Source organism: Globicephala melas, chromosome 17 (assembly GCF_963455315.2).
Source record: "Globicephala melas chromosome 17, mGloMel1.2, whole genome shotgun sequence".
NCBI classification, from domain to species: Eukaryota; Metazoa; Chordata; class Mammalia; order Artiodactyla; family Delphinidae; genus Globicephala; species Globicephala melas.
This window is the reverse complement of record NC_083330.1, coordinates 12,326,550-12,349,770: the sequence shown is the minus strand read 5'-3', so window position 1 is coordinate 12,349,770 and position 23,221 is coordinate 12,326,550. Positions and strand designations below refer to the sequence as shown.

Here is a 23,221-nt window from a genome sequence, read left to right as displayed (position 1 = left end):
AAACCAACGCCTATATAGCCAATTAATCTACAACAAAGGAGGCAAGAATATGCAATGGGGAAAAGACAACCTCTTCATTAAATGGTGTGAGGAAGACTAGACAGCTACATGCAAAAGAATCAAACTGGACCAGTTTCTCACACCATATACAAAAATAAACTCAAAATGGATTAAAGGCTTAAACATAAGAGCTAAAACCATAAAACTCCTAGAAGAAAACATAGGCAGTGAGCTCTTTGACACTGGTCTTAGCAATATTTTTTTGGATCTGTCTCCTCAGGCAAGGGAAACAAAAGCAAAAACAAACAAATGGGATTACATCAAACTCAAAAGCTTTTGCATAGCGAAGGAGACTACCAACATAGTGAAAAGACAGCCTACTGAATGGGAGAAGAAAATTGCAAATGATAGGACTGATAAGGGGTTAATATCCAAAATACACAAAGAACTCATACAGCTCAGTATCAGAAAAACAAATAACCCAATTAAAAAATGGGCAGAGGACCTGAATAGACATTTTTCCAAAGAAGACATACAGATGGTCAAGAGACACATGAAAAGATGCTCAACATCACTAATCATCAGGGTAATGCAAATCAAAACCACAATGAGATACCACCTTACACCTATCAGAATGGCAATTATCAAAAAGACAACAAATAACAAGTGTTGGCAAGGATGTGGAGAAAAAGAAACCCTGGTGCACTGCTGGTGCAATTGTAAATTGGTGCAGCCATCATGGTAAACAATACAGAAGTTCCTCAAAAAATTAAAAATAGAACTGTCATATGATCTAGCAATTTCACTTCTGGGTATCTACCCAAAGGAAACAAAAACATTAATTCAAAAAGATATACACACACCAATGTCCACTGCAGCATTATTTACAATAACCAAGATATGGAAGCAACCTAAGTATCCTTCAATAGAGGAACGGATAGAGAAGATTTGTGATATATACAATGGAATATTACTCAGCCATTAAAAATAAAAATAAAATCTTACCATTTGTGACAACATGGATGGATATAGAGGGTATTATGCTAAGTAAAATAAGTCAGAAAGAGAAAGACCAACACTGAATGATCTCACTTATATGTGGAATTGAAAAAACGAAACAAAGAAAACAAAACAAAAACAGACTCATAGAAACAGAGAAGCAGTGGTTGCCGGGGAAGCGGGATGAAAAAGGTGAAGGGGATTAAGAGGTAAACCTCCAGTTATAAAATGAATAAGCCACAGGGACGTAATATACAACACAAAGAATATGGTCAACAATATTATAATAACTTTGCACAAGGACATATGGTTACTAGGCTTATGGTGGTCATCATTTCACAATGATACAAATGTCAAATTACTACATGGTACTCCTGAAGCTAGCAAGATATTGTACATCAACTATATTTCAATAAATAAATAAAGTGATTTCAGGCACACCTTGTTATATTGTGCTTTACTTTATTGCGCTTCACAGATAATGCATTTTATACAAATTGAAGGTTTGTGGCAACACTTTGTCAAGCAAGTTAATTGGCGCCATTTTCCCAACAGCATTTCCAATAGACATATCTCCAAAGAAGACCTACAAATGGCCAACAGGTATATTTTTTAAATGCTCAATGTCACTAATCAACAGGGAAAGTCAAATCAAAAACACAATGATGGGACTTCCCTGGTGGTCCAGTGGCTAAGACTCTGTACTCCCAATGCAGGGGGCCTGGGTTCAATCCCTGGTCAGGGAACTAGATCCCACGTGCCACAACTAAGAGTTCACATGCTGCAACTAAAAAAAACATCCTGCATGCCGCAACTAAAAATCCTGCACGCCACAACGAAGATCAAAGATCCCGCATGCCGCAACTAAGACGCGGCAAAGCCAAATAAATAAATAAATATTTTAAAAAAAAACACAATGAGATACTTCCTTATACCTGTCAGGATGGCTATTATCAAATGACAAAAAAAAAAATGTTGGTGAGGACATGGATAAAATTGGAACCCTTGCACACTGTCGGTGGGAATGCAAAATGGTGCAACCAATGTGAAAAACAGTATGGCAGTGCCTCAGTATTTTAAAATAGAATAACCGTATGATCCAGCAATCCCACTTCTGACTGTTTATCCAAAAGAACTGAAATCAGGATCTTGAAGACACGTTAACCCTCCTATGTTCACTGCAGTACTATTCACAATAACCAAGATGTAGAAACCTAAATGTCCACTGACAGATGAGTGGATAAAGAAAATAAGGTATATACAAACAATGGAATACTATTCAGCCTTAAAAAAGGGAAATTCTGTAATATGAAACAATGTGGATGAACCTTGAGGACATTATGCTGAATGAAATAAGCCAGTCACAGAAGGACAAATATTGCATAATTCCACATATATGAGGTATCTAAAATAGTCTAATTCATAGAATCAAAGAGTGGAATGGTGGCTGCCCAGGGCTACCGGTGGTGGGAGAAATGGGGAGTTACTAATCAACAGGCATAAAGTTTCAGTCAAGCAAGATGAATAAACTCTAGAGGTCTGCTGTACAAAGTTGCACCTAGAGTCAACAATAATGTATTTATTGTACACTTAAAAAATAAACAGGGTAGATTTCATGTTAAGTGTTTCTACCACAATTTTTTTTAAAAGCCATACAGAATGTTATATAGTACAGAAGCATCATTTCATACCTTGTTGTAGTTGCTATCATGATAATCATTAATAATTTAAAATGGAAAGCACTCCAGTCTAGGAAGCCAAGAAGAGGGGGCAAGGGAAGAAAAGAGAGCTAATATTTATTGTGCCAAACATTTCAGATATTTATGCGCACTACTGCTTTAATCATTGTAACTTGTGGAAAAGATAATTATTATATCCATTTTGCAGCTGAGAAAGCTGAGTTTTAGAAAGATGAAATAACTTGTCTAAGGTCACAAAGATAGCAGGGAGACAGTGATTAATCAGTTATCTGACTTCATCAAACAGCTTTGGCTTCTAGTGACCACTCTACTGATGACTGGCTGAATCATGCTTGGACCCAACGATAATAATGTCTGCTCTACGTAGAAATTCACTTCAGTTTAGTGGGAATTTAGAAAAATCTGCAAATGTGTAAATATGTGATATGTAAACATATAATTTTTATAAACAAAAAAGGAACTAGGGAGAAAAATGAGACTATATTATGAAAGAACTTTGAAATTTTAAAAGTATTCAAATAGGGGCTTCCCTGGTGGCGCAGTGGTTGAGAGTCCACCTGCCGATGCAGGGGATACGGGTTCGTGCCCCGGTCTGGGAAGATCCCACATGCCGCGGAGTGGCTAGGCCTGTGAGCCATGGCCGCTGAGCCTGCGCGTCCGGAGCCTGTGCTCCGCAACGGGAGAGGCCACAACAGTGAGAGGCCCGCGTATGGCTAAAAAAAAGTATTCAAATAGATTATATGATTTACTATATTGAAAAATAGACTGTAAGGTCAATTAAATTAAAATTAAACTGAAATTGAAAGCTGACTAGCTGTAATAGAAATTATGTGAGTTTTCCTCAGGAGTACTCAGTTATCCTCTCTTGGCCATCTATAGATGTCCTTCTTCCTCACCACCTACACATATTTGCCAACCCCATCCAAACAAATGGTACAGTTCTGAGCTTCCCAGGCTTACAACCTGTGATATCCCTGGATACACGTATTTAACACGCAATAACTCTGTCCTTAGGTATGTGGCCAATAGCTTACACTATAGTCTTTATGTAAAGTGTCTGTTATTGCCATTCAGGAGAAATGGAAAGAATGACTTAAAGTCTAGAAGATATACTGTGTATATTTTTAAATCTACAATATACCTTCAGGTCTTTAGAAGAGCTAAGACGAACCATTTAAAGATACCCCTGTACAACCAAATACATTATAAGTGAACAGGAATTCTTAGGAAGATAGTCATCTTTGTATTTCCTGACTACATATTTTTGGTAGCCCTATAAATTTGGAGCTCTATATGGTAAAATTACCTCAGACTTCAAGGATGTTACAATAAAATAATCTTGTCTTAAATATAGTCACACAACTATATAGCTCAAAATTAGAAGCAAAGTCAAACACTTTAACAAAATTCAAAATATCTGAATGCCCTTCAGCATTTTTTTTTTTTGGTTGAACTGGTTTTGTTTTATTCAGCATTTATTTTTGTAGTGCTTTGATGGAAATATTCATTTAGTCATTTAATAAACATTTGTTGAGCATCTTAGATGTGCCCAAGACTATGCTAGGCCCTGGGAATTAGAGGCAAATAAGGCAGTCTCCACTTGAAAGGAAATCATTGCTGGAAAGGAAGGAGGATCTTTAAACAGGGAAATGATGTGGAATGTTAAGTTTGGAAATAAAGGTATGAACATATTACAAAAACTATAATTGACTAATCTACTCCCTAGAGGTTAAACACACTGAAAAAATAAACTCATAACAGCAAAATGCAAGGGCAGTTAATATTTATATTAATGTTGGTATACCCATTTTGTCTCTGAGAGTTGACCATAAATTTTGCTGTGTAGGTTCTCATGTATGAAAGTCTGTGATATTTTTATCTTGGATATTAATTTTTTATTGGTTTTGCTGTGGATCTATATAACCTCATCTAATTCCATTTCATAAAACATAATTTTAGATAGTCTAATGCTTTTCTATGCTGTGTTTGCAATTTAGTTATTAGTTTCAAAGCAGAATGCTTTTAATTCTTTGTATGTTACAGGTAACTTTGAAACAATGTATCACATAGTTCCTGTTTATTACCCACAGATGGGTAAGCCAAAATTAGTTTTTTTCTCTGATACACAAAGATGCCTTGCAAATGGAAATGCATCTCCAGAAAGCTCCCAAGAAGATAACCCTAAAATTATTGAAGACATGGGGTAGGTTCTTTCAAATATTTTTGTGTGTGATTTATCTTTTGGGGGGAGGATGGGACACCCTCACTGTCAACAGCACAGAGGAAGAGAGCCCCTCCGTCTGTCTCCTCGTTCTCTGTTCTCAATTCTTCTTGACCAAGCACCAAAAAAAAAGAGTTTATTGTTCATCGGCCCAAACAGTCATAAAGTTGCAGTGGAAGGGTTGATTCAGGAAGAGCTGGGAGTCACAGACTAGATACACCTACTGAGGTAGGGCAGGTGACTCAGGAAAGTCCCAGAAGCAGCATGTAAAGATGTCTGAATGAGCAGGGATCATATCAAAGGAGCCAAAGGCCCAGATGATAATGGGTGGTCCATTAGTGAGTAGATGGCTACAGCAGGGCATCTGGTGGCAGAAAGGAGGAGAAGTCAGAGCACTGCAGAGATAGGCTACTTTCACCACTTCTCCAAACCAAAGGTTCTTAATCTGGTGTCCCTGAAGGATACATTAGAAGTTTCATTAGATTCTCAAAGAGATTTATGATCCAAAAAATAGTTTAAGAATCACTATTCTAAACCTTGAGTATATACATAATTTAGCTCATTATGAATCAGCTCTGAGTCTCCTAATGAGAAGAAAATTGCTTTTTTTAATCTTTAAAAAAGATGTTATTTCTCTGATGTAAAGATAAATCATACCAGAAAATAACTTCCTTTATTCATAAAACTAACAGCCACCTGCTATATGCCAGACAATACTCAATATAATAAAAACTCAAATGAGATAGTCCTGATCTCAAAGATCTTGCAACAAGTTAGTGTGAGAGTCAAATGTGACACCGCTACTATACACTGTGATAAATGCTATGGGCGTTATAAACCAGATCCTCATACATCCTACAAATTATCCATTCAACTTTTCTTCATTTATAATCAATACAATGATTGCTCTATTGATCTTTCCAATCATACCATAGTAGTCACTACAATATAATAAAGGGCAATAGTGTATTTCATTGAGAAAGCCATCAGAGCCAGTGGATGTACTCTGGAATAGATTTCCTTTTTCCAGAACTGCCTGATGAAGATCACGTGGGTTTGTCACCAGACCCTCTCTGCAGGGTCCAGTCAAGGGATGGTGATTTAGCATTCCTTAATGGAGCCCTCCTGAAGAAGACCCATGAACAACAGTGCTGCACTACCCTACCCCCATTCCCTGAAGAGTGGCTTAGGCTTGCCAGGAGAGGCTTAAGGGAGAGAGAGTCCTATGAGTCTGGAAAACGCTTTATCTGGGGAGAGGCGATAGGATATATAAGGAGTCCTAGTTTTGGTCTTGCCTCCTCTCCATTCACACACATAAAAAACAGAGGCTGTCTGAGAATTTGCCTTACTGATTATGTCCATTATCACTGCCATCAAAACCATAGCCAGTTTGTTCATAGCACCCCAACAGTTTCTTTTTTTTTTTTTTTTTGCGGTATGCGGGCCTCTCACTGTTGCGGCCTCTCCCGTTGCGGAGCACAGGCTCCGGACGCGCAGGCTCAGCGGCCATGGCTCACGGGCCCAGCCACTCCGCGGTATGTCGGATCTTCCCGGACCGGGGCACGAACCCGTGTCCCCTGCATCGGCAGGCGGACTCTCAACCACTGCGCCACCAGGGAAGCCCTAGTTTCTTAAAGATTTACATAACTCACGTCAATTCCACAACAGCGTTCTTGAGTCTTGTTTCTTTGCCAAGCATTTTGAAAGGTCTTGCTAGTATATCATCAAGGTGGAAAAGAAAATAATAAAAATGAACAGAGCCTCAGAAAACAATATTGGTAAATCTGTACATTGCCACACACACTGTTAGATCAGTGGCGAGCTATGGCACATACCACATATTCTATAGCCCCAAGCAAAACTCTAGTCACTTGGACTGCACTGACAAATCACTATATGCTCATTTTCCTAACTAGGAACACTAAACACAGAGCTAAATGCATTTTTAACTGCTAAGTACTGCTAAGATAGGCTACCCTAAAGAAACCAGCAGAATAGAGGGGTTCCTGTGAGAATAATATAAAGAATGCCCTGCTTCTGCCACTATCAGTGAAGTTTATTATGTTCAATCCTGATTCCTAAGTTTTATAATGTGAAAAAGTATTACATAAACATTTTCTTTTAAATATTTTTTATTTCCTCATGTAACATTTTCATTGAGGACATGCCAAAATATTGTTTTGGTATCACAAATGATCTAAATCTTATTAAATGGGAATATCAGTTCTACCTCTCTTTAATAAAAGATGACCAAATATATTACGGAATTTCATTAAGCTCTTGATAATAGATTGTTAGGGTATGCCTATTGCTAACATTTTACTAATTTAGTGTAAGGCTAAGAGACAATGAGGATAAAATTAGAAGGTTAGTAAAGTATTAAAAACAAAATATGCGGCCCAAATGTAAAGAACAGATTTTTAGTTTCTAAAAATGTTGATTAAACCAATTCCTTCCCTTAATTACTTGAAGGAGGATAATGAGCTGGCATCAGCAGAAGAGTCCCCTACAGTCTATATTTAAGATTCGAGGTGGGGAGCCTGTTTAGAGGTGGAAAGGAGCTTAGAGGCTTCTTCCAAAACGCTAAAAGTATGTGCCCCACACTCCTTTACGGTTTACACACTGAAAGCTGTGCCTGTATCCTATGTGGAACACAGTGAAGCAAAATCTGTCCAATGACAGGGGAATGTTTTCCACCTCCTTTATAAATGCATGCAGTCTGTGCTCATGTATATTTACACAAGCCTGCTTTCCCTACAGGGAGGAAAAAGTCAGACTCATTGACGTTGCTTTTGACCCTCAAACTGAACTTGATACTATCAACGTACACTTTAATTAAAGATTAGTTCAACACTATTTTTTATTTAAAGGCTGATTCTGAACAAATGCCTTCACTGTTCAATTAAAAATAACATATGTATTAAACAAAAAATGTGCACATATTGCTTCTTTCTATGTTTGTCACAGTAAATACTTCTGACAGATGTTTCCTCTCTTTTCAAACATGCTAGGAGGTACTTGAGCCTTAGTAATTTAAAAATAGACATTAAATGCAGTTATATATTGTAAATAAGATCCACTGAGAATACAGCACTGTACAACGAAAAAAGAAAACTGTTACTTGATTAACTATCTTTCAAGCCTAAGCGATGTCAATAGAGTCAATCCATCTCTTTTCTTAATGTAAAAATAATAACTTTCTATATGGGTTAGAATGTCCTTAGCTTCAGATACCTTTAAGGAATGTGAATCCCTGGGACCCATAATTCATAGGAAATGTTCACTGTATGTTATTTAACTATTTATAAAATACCTACTACCTTTAGTTAGAATATGGAAGCATTATGTTTCTTTGAGTTAAAAAATGACCTTTAAAAACAGTACAAATAATTTGTTTTTACCACTGTTAAGGTTATGTTTGAACAGTTGTAACAACAGATCTCCTATGTGCTTCAAGAAGAATTTTTTAAAACTTAGATAAGACTTTTAGTCATGAAAACTCTGGAATGATCTTATATAAACTCATCTGCAAAGCTCTAAATGTCTTCAGTTTTGCTGTATTCAACCTAACCTCTAATTAACTTTTATATGCAAAATAAATTTATGTATCAGTAACGTAGATATAACATTAAGATTCTGGTTTGCAGTTCTCAAAGAATCCTTTGAAATTAGGACAACCCCCACCTCCCTCAAAAAAAAGCAATAGTGGTGAGCGACACAGTGTTTCTTTAGAACAGTGTAAGCTCACTTTTGTGACTTCTAGTCTCAACTCTGTCAATGGCTTACTCTGTGAACAAGAGTTATGTAAGATCTAAGTTATAAAAATTGTATTAGTTATTTTCCATTTTAAAATGTCTACTTTGAAAGCTTAGTCTTCATTACCCAAACAAATTATAAAACACAGTAGGACCCTTTGAGATAAGAATACTATCAGCCCCATTTTATACATGGGGAAAATGAGTGTTGCAGAAGCCCAGTCAGAGGGGCCCAAAGTCACAGGATTACCGTGAGGCAGAGCTGGGACTTGTATCCAGGTCATTGACTGCAAAAGCCAAGCTCTTAACTACACTGCAAGGGGGTCTCAAAAACACCCTCAAGTACAGGCAGATAAAGTAAGGGAAGCAGGTGAGAATGTGACTGAGGTAAACTGGAGAGCACATGTCCAACTAAAGGCAACTGCAGCCTGCAGCTACTCAGCTCCAAAACAGTATAGCCAGGCAGACATGTTGAAGGTGAGAAATGAGACTAGCTAGCAAGCAAGATATCTAGATTGTGAAATCATCTGATTTTTAAAATGTTTTAAATATTGGATCAAGTCTTTTTCTTTAAAAATGTCCATTAAAGTGAATAAGAAGAAAAAAATCAAGTAATGCTAGCAAGGATATGGAGCAACTGGAACTCTCACACACTACTGGTGGGAATGCAAAAAATATTTCAGCCAATTTGGAAAATAGTTTGACATATTCTCACAAAGTTAAACACACACCACATTCAGCAGTCCCACTCCTAGGTATTTCCCCAGGTGGAATGAAAACCTATACTCACACAAAAATCTGAGCCCTAATGTTTTCAGTGGCTTACTCATAATCACCGAAAATTGGAAACGACCCAAAGGTCTCTCAACTAGGGAATGGATAAACAAACTGTGGTACATCCATCCAATGGAATACTACTACTCAGTATTAAAAAGGAATGAACTAGCAATACATGACACAACATGGATGGACCTCAAAAGCATTATGCTAAGCAAAAGAAGCCAGACTTCAGGGAGATCAGCTCGGCGCTTTGTGACCACCTAGAGGGGTGGGGTAGGGAGGGTGGGAGGGAGACGCAGAGGGAGAGGATATGGGGATATATGTATACGTATAGCTGATTCACTTTGTTATACAGGAGCAACTAACACAACAGTATAAAGCAATTATACTCCAATAAAGATGTTAAAAAAAATAAAATAAAGAAGACAGACTTAAAAGGCTACACACTGTATGATTCCATGACATTCTGGCAAAGGCAAAACTATAGAGAGAAAATATCGGTAGTTGCTGAGGACCTGGGGTTGACTACAAAGGGTCAACACAAGGGAATTTTGGGGGGGTGATGAAATGTTGCATATCTTTATTGTGGTAGCAGTTACATGACTGTTAGTGTTTTTCAAAACTGCTGAACTATACACTCAAAAGAGTGAATTTAAGTCTGTAAATTATACCTTAATTAAACAATGAGGGAAGTAGTTGACAGGTGAAAAAAAGCACCAACTCTATAAAATCCATTGATATAGATATATAACAAAACAATATATTTTCTTCACTGGTATGTGTGATTATTTTACAATATAAAGATAAGATGCCAAACTATTTGACACATTTAGAAAAAAGATAAGTATGATTTTAAGACCTACATCACGCTCAGTGAAATAAAATCTACGGCACTCTAAAACCAGATTAGACAAGAACTCCAAAGAAAGACATACTATAAAAATAGTATTTGGATTGTTCATAGGGAGTCAAGTCATTGAGATAGCAGATACAAAAAAAATGTTTTGCAAATAATGAAACACCCTACAAATAGTAAATAGAATAGTATGGTAAAAAGCACAAGTGTTAGGGTCAATCTGCCTGGCTTGACTTCTGTCTCTGCCACTTACTATGTGACATTGGACAAGTTACTTCAACCCTCTGAGCTTTATTTTTCTCAACTGTAAATGTAAAGTCCTCAAAGGGTTTTTGTAAAGACAAAATGAGAAAATAAAGTGCTTTTTGTAAAGCACTTAGCACTTAAGAAGTGCTAAATAAGGTACCTGTTACTAATTTATGTAATGTGGAAAATTTGAAGATTTTCATCTTCCATTTTGAATTTAATTGCAAATACTGGTTTCTTGCAGGAATTAGGACTACTCTAGAGTCATCAGAGGATTCGGAGATGCTGCTTAGAGTGGCAGTAGATAGGACAAGGGGGGTGGCCTGCAGTGGCTGGTCTTGTTACATCAGTCCTTTCTTTGGAACTTGACTGTTGGGCAACTCAGCAGGCAACTGGCCAGGCACTGTTAGCAGTGAAGTGCCTCTGCTGTGCCTGCACCTCCACCCCACCTCCTAAAGCAGCAGGAGACTCTAGCAGGCTAGGCTAGGGTGAGGTGTGTGAGGTGCCAGGGTGCAAAACATAAGGAGCCCTGAGCACCTAATTTGCCTACCCTAGTCGGCCCACCTTCCCTCCAGTATTCTTATTTCCACATCGCTCCCAACTCATAGATTTTCCACATTCTTCCCTTCCTCAGGGGGAAAAAATCTTTGTTTCTGCTTCCTTTCAAGCCTGAGAAGATGCACAGTTTAGTAACTAATCATTAGCCCTCACTATTGTTATTGTGTCCTAGATTATATATGTTTGCTACCTGTTGTGGATAACTTTCATTTTTGAAATAATTTAAACGCTGTTTTGTTTTGTTTTTTCTCTGTCAATACAGGAATCTCTCTTTGAAGGAATCTGAAAGCTTGCTGACAAAAAATGATGTATGTGAACCTCACCTTCTTCATAACTCAAAAGTAAAAGAAAATGTGTTTGTAAAACACCAGTAAATTCAGCCTTAAGCGATCTGAAACGTGTGACTCTTTACCTTTATAGTATTACTAGGCAACATCATCCTTTGTGGTTTGTAGCTTTATGGCATCTCATTATATAAGAAGAACCTTTTGAGTTCTTGTTTGATTTGCTTCTTTATAGAATCCGAAACAGTGCTTTCCAACTGCTTTATTCCTCATTACATACAATTCACAGGGGAAATAAAGGTGTGCTTTCTCATTCACCAAAAGAAAGTAATCCTTTTTTGAACCAATAGTATTTTGGTGTGCTTCTTTCTAAAGTGTAAATCGAACTACAGTTCTGAATGGGAATTGAGATGAAAACCTGAGGATTCTTTTGATTCACTAGTATACTTAAAGTGTGTGGAATTCTACACTCAAATACAATAAGTGCCACCATTACTATGCACTAGTCGGTAGCTCCAATTTTAAAGTCTATGGTAAAGGATGAAATTATGTCAGGTATACAAGAGCGGTTTCATTAATGCTATTTTAAATTCGATATTCAGTCTTGACCGCAAAGAAGGTGTTTTAACGTCCTGCTCTTCCCCACGCAGGCACTGTTTTCAAGGATGGACTAATCACGTCGCTGGGAAATACGGGGCGTCCGCTCAGACTTCACCTCTGAAGGCGATGGGTCCAAACGGGCGGAAGCCACAGAGGGTCGGGGGGCGTCCAGGGCCCAGGCTTCCTGGGCGGCTGGGAACGGGCCTCGCGGGGCAGCGCCCCCTTTTCTCAAGGAGGCCGGAGAGAGCCCCTCCCCGCACGGCCGCCGGCCCCGCTCCCCGGGGGGGCCACGAGGGCTAAACACTTCAGGCGAGTTCCCCGCAGGGAAACTCCAAATCCGTCCAAATAGAGAAACAAAGCGGGGGCCCCTGGGGGACGGGTGAGGCGCCGGAACCTCGGGGAGAAGCGACCGCGACTGGGGGAACTTCCTAAGGTACCACAGACAGTGGGCGCGCTCGAGCTAAGTGCAGTTTATCTCTGGGCGGCTCAGTAAACTGGTCACGGAATCCCGAGGGTGGAGGGACTACGCTTTAAGCAGTTAGGGCAGCGGGAGACATTTACCTTGTGGTAGAGTGAAAGGTGAGCGCCTCGAGGCGGCACACTCCACAGTTCCTCACAGAAAGTTACGTCACGCTCAACAAAACGGCCGCGTTCCCGCCTCGGCTCGGCGCCGGCCTGGAAGGTGCCGGAGCTCAGACTGGGCCCGAGGCGGAAGGGCGGCGGCGAGGCGAGCTAAGTTGCGAGGCCGCGCTGGGGTCCTACAGCCCAGACCGCGGCTCTGGCCCAGCCGGCCGCCAACCCCGCGGGCGCTGGACGTGCGGCTCTCGGAGTCCCGCCCCGGGGAGAACCTGGACGCGGAGGGGCGGGGCCAAGAAGACGCCCCGCCCCCTCTGGCCCGGCCCCTCCCCGCCGGACGGTTGCATTAATGACTCTCCCGAGGCGGACGGGCTGCTCGGAGAGGACTAAGTCCCCTGCACGGCACCTCAGGTGCCTGCGGACGTCAGCTGGTCCTTCTGCGGTCAATCCACGCCGAGCTTGGCCAGCACGCACGCCTCGCCTCGCAGGAGCCCGCATAAAAGGCGCGTCCGGCCCAGGCTGGAAGCGGCCGTAGCCTTCGGCTGGACGAGGATGGAGTGACCGGCGCGGTCCTGGCCACGCAGACCCAGCTCGACGCTCCTCGCCTGCTCTCGCAGCGGAGCCGAACCTCGTACGGCCGCTCCAGGAAAGGTGAGGGCCCCGGTCCGACCCCCGCCGCGCTGCTCCCGGGCTTGGAGGGGTAGCGGGTGCCTTAGTCCCGGGAGAGGCCACCGGTCCCCCGCTTCTCCGGCAGAAACTGCACTGAGCTCCTGCCGTCGCCCCTCAGGTCCCCGGGCCTCGGGAGCTGATGGTGCGAGGGCGGCCGGCGTGGGCACGGCTGGCCCTGGCGAGGCAGGGCTTCCCGCCACGCTCCACGAGTTGACCAGCTTCATCTTTACTGCTGGACAGGCGGGATAGCGTTCCAGAAGCGCTAACAAGTTCCGAACCGGAGCTGTGCTTCCGAAATCTTTTTCCGCGGTAGCGTAGCCCTTCCGATTAATTTGTCGGCGGAAAGTAAAGCCGGCACCGCGCCCCTCCTCACCCTTCCAAGCAGCCCAGGAACACTCGGGCCCCACCACTCACCCCAGACGCCGGGAGGCAAAAGTGCCCCAGTCAAAAGGTGCCCAACTCTGAGATCGCCTGGAGCCATGTCGGACGGCCGGGCACGGCGCGCAGGGGGAGCGGGAGGGCTGCGCCTCCCCGGGTTAAACTCGACCGGCGCCCCGGCCTCACCGCGCCTTCCGTCGTTTGCAGGGCGCGCAGCGCCGGAAGCCGCTATGGACAGCGGCGGTCCCGCAAGCAGCCACCTGATCGCCAGCAACGAGCCCGCGCCACCGGTAGCCGCCACCCGAGACTCGAGCCAGGGACGGACCGGACCGGGGCCAGCGGGCCCAGGCGGCGGCGCGCGCTCGGGGGGCGGGAGGCCGGCGGCAGCAAACGCGGCGCGGGAGCGCAGCCGCGTGCAGACTCTGCGGCACGCCTTTCTGGAGCTGCAGCGCACGCTGCCGTCGGTGCCGCCGGACACCAAGCTGTCCAAGCTGGACGTGCTGCTACTGGCCACCACCTACATCGCGCACCTCACTCGCAGCCTGCAGGACGACGCCGACGCACCGGCGGATCCCGGACTGGGCGCCCTGCGCGGGGATGGTTACCTACACCCTGTCAAGGTAGGCGGGCAGGGCGCACTGCGGAGCCGAGGCCGGGAGCATGGCACCTTGACCGCGGGGTCTGTCCCCGCCTGGGCAGATACCGCCCAGCTCTCACCCCTCCTTCAGCGTGAGGCGGGGAACAGATCAGGAGAGCGACCTTGGCCCGCGAAGGCACCCGTAGCGAGGTCCACACTGCACAAGGCTGCTCCTTGACGGTTTGCAGGTAGAGGGCTTAAACCCGGGCTGGCTTGGGTAGGGGAGTCTCAAGCCCCTTATAGGATGCAACCTACAGGATTCCTTTCCTAGATGAGAAGTTTCTTGTGGGTGCCTGGTGGGGTGCTTGGTTGCACGTCCTGATAATTTTTAGTGTCCGAGTTACATTTATGAGCCTTTGAGGGTTTTAAGTTTACATCATTGTTACCATTGTGGTGTTTATCAAATATTTGAAAAGTTTCAGGAATTAAACGGGGTGACGGAAGTATCTGCCCCTAACTAATCCTAGGAAACCAATGTTGAAAATTTTTTGTGAAGCTGGTAAAAACAAAAGGAGACGATTCTGCGTCCCCACACAGTAAATGTTCAGTCCGTTTTAATGAAGGTTAACGATCATGGACTAGACAACCACCAAGAATGTTAGAAAAACTATAATGAGTTTATGTGATTTTCATAATAAGTTGGCATATATGTTGTGTTCTGATTAAATATTCAAATTACATAATGTACAAAATTATCCAAGAGACTTCCTCTTGTATTTTTTCATTACATATAGGTAGAGTAGTCAGGGTTTTTGTTTAATACGGTATATATGATTATGATTCATTACCTATATTGCAGTATTTAGACTCTCATCATCCTTTTCTCCTAGATTTGTTTTCAAATCTTACATTGATCAGGTTTTCTGTTCAAAATGGATCACCTTCCCTATGTTTTCTAAAACTAAATGTTCAAATTTTTGATTCCACCATTCTGAAGCATTCTTTCTCTCTCTCTCTCTCTCTCTCACACACACACACACACACACACACATACATATACAAAATTAGAACTTTGCCTTAAGTATATCAATGTTCAATAAATTATTGAATAATCATTATCAAATTGAGGGTAAAGTACATCCTCTAATATTTACTGAACTTAAAATTCTGTGGTAAGGTTTAATAAAATTTACTTTGCACATTTAATCAACATGATGATAGACTCAAACTAGTTCAAATATTAAGTATAAAAATTTGAGATATCATTTATTCATAATTATGATAGATTATTCCATTCCATTCATGTGTTGTATAACCTCAGCTGGAAAGTTATTCATTATTAATTAAGGGGTTTTGTATTACTATTGATATTAGATGCTACTAATCTGTTAATATTAGATTGATATTAGGTACATTAGATTGCTATTCAAATATATCATTAATATTAGATTTCTTTTGACTTGACATTATACTCTAAGGAAGTTTATTTTAACATTAAGTAGGCTTTAATACAAAAGACATCTGTTAAATGCCTCTTTGTGGGAGAGAGAAATCAGATGAGAAATCCAGTTGTTTTTCACCTTAGTTTCTTGCAGTGCTTTTTTGAATGAGTAATGTTAAAACCATAATTTTCATGTAACAATAAGCTTAACAAGAGTTTTTTTGCCCTGACTCCCGTACCAAATGTTTTTGTAGTCATATAACTCTTTAAAGAAAAATTAAATCTCATTTGTCCTCTGAATCAATTATTTTTATTTTAAAAGACAATTCTAGGGATAATGAAAGAAAGCCAAAGATTACCTCTTAAAAATGAAATTGATGATGGTTGAACAAGTGACTAGTCTAGTTTAAAATCATTTACTGAGTGCCTGCTTTGTGCAAAGCACTGTTAAGAGAGTGAATGCAATTAAGGGTAAGACTCGATCCCTGCCCTAAATGAGCATATAATAGAGACAAAGACAGAAATATAAATAACAGTATTATAAGAGAGAATGTAGTATGTGCCATAAGAGAGGCTATAACCATATGCAGTGGAGGTGCAGAGGAAAGAGATTTTACATACATAATTGAAACTGCCTATGACACATTATTTTACAGAGACTACCAAAATGCTTAAAAATTAAGTCTATCATTGATTAATCTAATGCCAAAGAAATAAAGATATTCTGATTATTTGTACTTTTTGGTTTACATCGTTAAAGAGTGTTCCAAAATGACTTTTTCTGCCTTACAACGTAAGGGGGTCTTTACTTTGATCAAAGATCCATTAACAAGTATTTCAAGGCCATAATTTTGAATCATCAGTTCTTATTATCAGTATTGGGGATTTAGCACTGTTAGCATTGTTGGGAATTTACATTATGAGTACCTCAAATGAAACTGGAAGGTTTAAGAGACTGGAATCCCAGGGCATAGCCTAAAACAGCAGTTTTTATCCCTTTGGGATGTGAGCAGTTCTGATCAGCACCAGTGTCTGAAAGGGCAGTGCTTCTCCAAGGGAACAGGGGTATATTTCAGATACTTACATTGAAAGAAAAGCACAGATGGCTTTATTAATTGCATTACCCCTGGAGAATCATTGTTGATAATACAGGTAAACAATAATTTCAAAAAATAAATACAAAGTTTTGTTATTTTGGAGTCATTTAACTCCAAAAACCAGGAATATATTTTTAGTCTTCAGTTTCAGGTTCAGTTCTGGTTAATTGTATGAGTTTGCTAGATTGTTCTAAGCTAATGAAACTACATAATTTTAAGTATGACTTATTAGGTAAAGTAGAGGTCAGGACTGTGTTAATCTACACAATGCTAAAACAGACCATTGAGAAGTAAAATGTAAATCAGTCACCTGGCTTTTTTGGCATGAGGCTGACATGCAACCTAACCAATACTGTATTTATATTTTTATTTCTGACTCTTAAAACTATTTATGTATCTACATTAAATTCATTTGAATAAAATCATTTGAAAATCCAGGGACACAAAGTTATTAAAAAGGGAAGTTTTATTAAGTCCATGAAAAATCAAGCAAAAATCCACATATACATTTTTAGATTTGCTTCATAAATTACTTACATACTAGCAAGGCTGTAAAAAACAGATGCCTTCACTTGTCTCCACTCTTGGTTGCATGATTTAGAGTGATTCTCAGTACAGTGGAACCCAGGTAACAGAGAGAACTAACAGGGAGCATTCAGCAGTATTTTTATTTTATTTATACTTAGATGTGTTTAATTCACATTCTCAAATTATTATCTACATTTTCAAATGTAGAATTCTCACATTACATTTGAGGTTTGAGCATGAGATTTTTATGCTCATGAAAATGTGGCAGGAATGTAAAAGATTGAAAAGCACTGGTTTATAATATGCCTAAAATTCTGCACTTGAAATTGATGACCTATGCGCTACACTATTTGCTACATGTGAATATTAGTCTGCTCAGGCTGCAATAACAAAATACCATAGACTAGGTGGATTAAACAACAGAAATTTCTCACAGTTCTGGAGGCTGGAAAGTCCAAGATCAAGGTGCTGGCCAATTCACTTCCTAGTGAGAGCTCTCTTCCTGTCTTGCAGCTGGCTGACTTAACTCTTTCTCAAAGAAGGGGAGCTCTCCCCCTTCTTAAAAGGCCACTAACCCTATCATGAGGGACCCACCCTCATGACCTCATCTAACCAAAATTACCTCCCCAAATATCATCACATTGGGCGTTAGAGCATCAACAAATGAATTTGGGGGAACACATTCAATCCATAATACCATGACACTAGATTTTTCAGTATAATGCAGGCCTTAAATCTGATCTAACAATGCCAAATCCAAACATATAAAAAAATCCCAGGCTAGTTTCTAAAACACTTAATGTTACCAACTGGTAGCAGGGATCCCAAGAATAGGATCAACATGATATACCCAGAAAGTACAAGAATTCACATCTATGATTTAAAAAAACAAAACCTGAAATGGATTTGCAAAAATAAGTAACACAGTGTCAGTCTTATTACTGTATCAAACATAAAATACAAGTTTGTTTATAGGAAGATTATATAAGAATGGATCATTTAAATTCCAAGTAACACAGATGTTATATTTAATCTGTGTTAAAGTGTAGATTCCCAGCAGAATAATCTGAATTTAGGACTCTTAAATTCACTTATCCCATCTGGAGAAATAAAAATCACATGCCTACTTATTATTCCTGTGGCTACATTTTACATCTGGAATCCCAGTTTAGGTGACAGTAACTGTATTCGGAAGTATAGGGAAGGCTTATATTATTCCAGATAAGAACTGACTCTACCTTATACTTCTCCAAAGAGGTCCATTCTGATTTAAGTGGCCTGGAGTGTGAGTTGGCCATCAGTATTTTTTAAAGCTCCCATGTGATTCTAATATGCAACTTGTGTTGAAAACCCAGAGCTCTTACGGACTTTGGATTGTTAATAATTGTACCTCTGTTTGAGCACCGTGGATCATCTGCGAGGCATTTAAGAACATTTCATGGTGCTGTGTAACCAGCAGTCTCCCCATGAATGTTTGCTGGTGAAAAGAGCCTGCTGCTCACAGCATCATTTACTCTCTGGAGAGTGTGGGACCCCACTGCTGACCTTTAAGAGTTGCACTCTTTTAGTCTAAGGACTTATCTTTGTATTAAAAAAAAAAAAAGCACTATTTCTCTGATTAGTATTCCAAGGACCTTAGAACTAAAATTATATGACCCTCCTCTCTTAAAAAAAAGAAAGTCCATCCTAAAAGTACTACCTATGTAGTATATTTTTTCATCATCACGCTTGTTTGGAAATTAATTGTATTGTTTGAGAGGCTGTCCATTTTAAAGGTAAATTTAGAAAAGACACAATCAGAATACAAATGTGATGATGACTGAAAGGTTAGAGCTGTGTGATGCCAGTACAAGCAGTCATTTAACCTGGATGTTCTAGCTATGTAACACCAAACATTCTAATATGTGCAACTTCAAGATATTGCTTTTAGCTAGATAAAATGTTTAGATAGTCGAATTAGTCACTTTTCATTGTAGTCCTTTGACAAATGTAGATGCATAATACTTAACACATATAACTTTTTTTTTAGTATTTTTAAAAATTTTTATTTATTTTTGGCTGCATTGGGTCTTTGTTGCTGCGCGCGGGTTTTCTCTAGTTGCAGCACTCGGGGGCTACTCTTCGTTGCGGTGCGCGGGCTTCTCATTGTGGTGGCTTCTCTTATTGCGGAGCACGGGCTCTAGGCGTGCAAGCTTCAGTAGTTGTGGCACACGGGCTCAGTAGCGGTGGCTCGCGGTCTCTAGAGCAGACTCAGTAGTTGTGGCGCACGGGCTTAGTTGCTCCGTGGCATGTTGGATCTTCCTGGACCAGGGATGAACCTGTGTGCCCTGCATTCGCAGGTGGATTCTTAACCACTACACCACCAGGGAAGTCCTACATATAACTTTTAAAAATATTTTTAAAGCCAGGGATCTTGTTTTAGGCTTAATTTTGTTTTAGGTTTAGTTTAACATTAAAACATTGTGGGTAGATATATTTTCCTACATTTAAATATATTCATTCTCCATGATTTTTTGCAGTTCTGGTCCACATGCACACGTATTATTTCATATAATTATAATCAAAGTCTGGGTATGTTTTTACTTTTATTATTAGCACTAATAATTTTATTATTAGCATTATTTACTTTTATTATTAACTTTTTTTGTGTCATCACTTAGACTTCATAATTATCATCGTTACTAGCTACATGATATTGCATTTGCATTGAGGTATTTGGAATTTTTAATATTACTATTTACACTATATCTGTCACAGATACTAACTTTTGGATTCTTGTTTAAATATTCTTTTTCAGAAATGGCCCATGCGATCAAGATTGTACATTGGTGCTACTGGTCAGTTTCTGAAGCATTCTGTCTCTGGAGAAAAAATAAATCATGACAATATTCCAACAGACTCACAGCCTTAGGCTCTCCCCTGAGGGAGGCTGGTAGAAAGTGATGTCGTTGTTTTTAAATGATATGAAATAATTCTATATTTATTACATCAGACCTAACAAACATCATTTCTGAAAGTTTACATGTGAATCCATAGTTGGATGTTCAGATTTATCTAATCTAAATAAATGTGGAATGAAATAATCAGTCTGGTAAATAATGTAATAATAATGATGTAAAACACACAGCTTATCTATTCAGTGTGAGAGAGTCACTACTATATAGTGCAGGAGAAACTAATGGAAAAAAAGAAAGAGACATAGGAAAGCAAAGAATTGTGTATGTATCCAAAGAATACACACATTTTCTGTAGTATATCTGTTACAAACTGAAAGCTAACTAATATCTATGTATACAATCTTCCTGGTTTAAAAAAAATAAAAGCTGGGTTTGTAAAACACCAGTATTTCACTTTTGTGAAAACCAGTCTGTGCTTAATATTGGTCTAAGAAGCCGTTCCACTTGGAAGGTCTGAGATCATTTATTCAGTTTTAGCTGAATATGTGTGAAAAGACTGTTGAGGTAATATGACAATGCAGCAACTTCTATAACTATTTTTCCCTCTTAGAAAACTTGGAGTATTAGAAATGGTTTGCTTCCTAGGCCAGGGCTTGGCCACCTTCCTAGAGTATTATTAAATATCTTATTATGTTTCCAAATTGTGGAAGGCATTGGGAAACCCTGCAGCCCTGTGTGAACAGCAGACGGGTGTCACTGGGCAGCAGGGTTTGTCACCCTCCCCCCGGTCACTCCATATCCACCCCACTCTCTTTGAGGTCCCGGACTAGGTAAACAGGTGCAGCTGTAGCCCTGTAGAGAGAGTGGCACATTCAGGCCTGTCAGGGGCCTCCAGCGAACCCCCGTGACCTTCACAGTCACAGCTTTGGCCAGGTCCCTTCTCCCCATGTCAGTTGCTGTTCACAGTCTACCTACTTGGCCCTTATGAAATGGGAGAAATCCTGTCTGATTTGGGAATTCTGGCGCTGATCTGCACCTTGAGGGGGTCTGAGAACACAGAGTGGCCATCCTGTGATACAGGATGCCCTGATTTGGACCTACAAGCAAGGAAAGCCCTCTGCTATGGGCCTCTCCCACTGCCCTGCACATGAAGTGCCCAGGGAGCAGCTGTTCTGCCTGACTGAACCAGTGCTTTCAGTTTCACCAGGAGCCTGGGGGTCCTAGCTATGAAGTGGAGACATTTGTCAGGGAACACACTGAATCTCAGAACAACAGGGTGCAATAGAGACACCTGGAAAAAAAAAATCATCAGTCTCTTTTGTCATGTCTTTGCTGATTTCGATTCCCTTTATCTCCTTTTCTTGTTTTCCTCCTCACTCTTTACTAGTCCACTGTCCAGGTGTAAAGTTCATTCATTTCTCGATAACCCACAGTTTTAAAGTTGCTGGGTTTCATCCAAGATTATTAAATAGAAATGTGTATGAATGGACTTGGTTGAATTAAGATAGCAGCAGAACCACCATTTCATTTTCTCCTCCGTTTAACTCCAGCTTTTGGCAGTGAAATGAAGTAAAAGACTATCTGAAGGCAAAAACTATCATTCAGTTGATTCGAGGATGATCATGTTTTGACTCATGTCTTATAGTTAGTTTGTAATTTTTATTATTTTAATGTGAATATACTCCTTGTAATGTGACCAAAGCATGTCTCTAAAAGAAAAGCCATACAATGAAAGCTGTCTACATATTAATATGTAGCAAAAATGTTTGTATATTTAAATATTTGTGAGTATATTTACCTACTCATATACCATTGAAAGGAATAAAAAGTAAAATGAGATGGATTCAGCCATTCACTATCATAAGTTATTGGAATAAAAAGTGCTAAGAATAATCTTTTATCTAAAGGTATGAAATCAGAACTTTAAAGTTACCTGGAACTGAACTGTAAACACTAAATGTGCTAGCAAGAATTTCAGAAAAAAATGGTTTTATCGCTAATAATCTATTTGGTTATAGTTGTTAAAGCATTTAACTGGGGAAAAATTATGACTATTGTTGAATTATCAGACTTTTCTAAATCCTCCTGTTAAATCATTAGTCATTGTCTTAAACAGTATTACTTTTTATTTCTTCTTGTCCAGTTACAAATGTTTTAATGCCAAAGAACTATATTTCTGTCATAGGTTTTCATAACATTTTATTAAATTGCTAAATATGCTAACAGCTTTTGGTAGGTTGGGAAATCTGAGGTGAAATTGCATATTTTCACCCAAAGTTTCCAAGGAGCATGCTGTTTTGATTAATGGTGCATGGTCAAGATAAAGGATAAGATAAAATAAAGCACTAATTTGAAAAGTAATTTAGTCTGCTAAATTTATATCTGTCTCTATGGTCGTTTAACAAATAATGAAGGTACACTTGAAAATCTTTCTAGAAGATAGATACCTACTTGGTATTAGCTTCTTCAGCATGCTGTCCTTAGTGGAGTATATATAATAGGGCGGGGAGGGGGGTATATTTGGATCACAGTATTATCCCATAATCTGCAAGGGAAGTTCTCACTTAAATTTCTGTCAGTTCATTCACCTCTCTCAGTAATAGTCACAAAAAAAACATTTACAATTCCTCTATAGTGATAATTTGGGGGAATAAGGAAATACCTTTTTAGAAGCAGAACTAGTTCCAACAGACTTTAAAATATTGTTTCTTTTCCTGGTTGTAAAAATACTTGTAGTGCAGTTTATTGTATGTCAGTTATATATCAGTAAAGCTACATTAAAAAACTCAAAAATAGAACTACCATATGACCCAGCAATCCCACTACTGGGCATATACCCTGAGAAAACCATAATTCAAAAAGTCATGTACCACAATGTTCATTGCAGCACTATTTACAATAGCCAGGATATGGAAGTGACCTAAATGTCCATCAACAGTTGAATGGATAAAGAAAATGTGGCACATATATACAATGGAATATTACTGAGCCATAAAAAGGAACGAAATTGAGTCATTTGTAGTGAGGTGGATGGACCTAGAATCTGTCATACAGAGTGA

At 39.8% G+C, this 23,221-nt stretch overlaps 2 protein-coding genes across 2 annotated transcripts in view; both read left to right on the top strand.

Annotated features, from left to right (window-relative positions):
• PPP1R42 (protein phosphatase 1 regulatory subunit 42) overlaps positions 1-11,489 on the top strand; it is a 37,424-nt gene extending 25,935 nt beyond the window's left edge. Inside the window, exons 7-8 of the mRNA XM_060287499.1 lie at positions 4,743-4,902; positions 11,378-11,489. Of these exons, the coding sequence (XP_060143482.1) occupies positions 4,743-4,902; positions 11,378-11,489 (272 nt within the window). The remainder of the gene's footprint in view (positions 1-4,742; positions 4,903-11,377) is intronic.
• Positions 11,490-13,142: 1,653 nt separating this feature from the next.
• On the top strand, positions 13,143-20,176 carry TCF24 (transcription factor 24). The gene is made up of 3 exons (XM_030859622.2): positions 13,143-13,226; positions 13,830-14,242; positions 20,063-20,176. The coding sequence occupies exons 2-3, from the start codon at positions 13,853-13,855 to the stop codon at positions 20,174-20,176; spliced, it is 504 nt and encodes a 167-aa protein (XP_030715482.1). The 5' UTR covers positions 13,143-13,226; positions 13,830-13,852.
• Positions 20,177-23,221: the final 3,045 nt, after the last annotated feature.

Excerpts from the sequence above, each read along its gene's own strand:
- TCF24 (XM_030859622.2), top strand. The coding sequence starts at position 13,853 with ATGGACAGCGGCGGTCCCGCAAGCAGCCACCTGATCGCCAGCAACGAG. Across the intron at positions 14,243-20,062 it reads GTTACCTACACCCTGTCAAG|AAATGGCCCATGCGATCAAG; the intron begins GTAGGCGGGCAG and ends ATTCTTTTTCAG.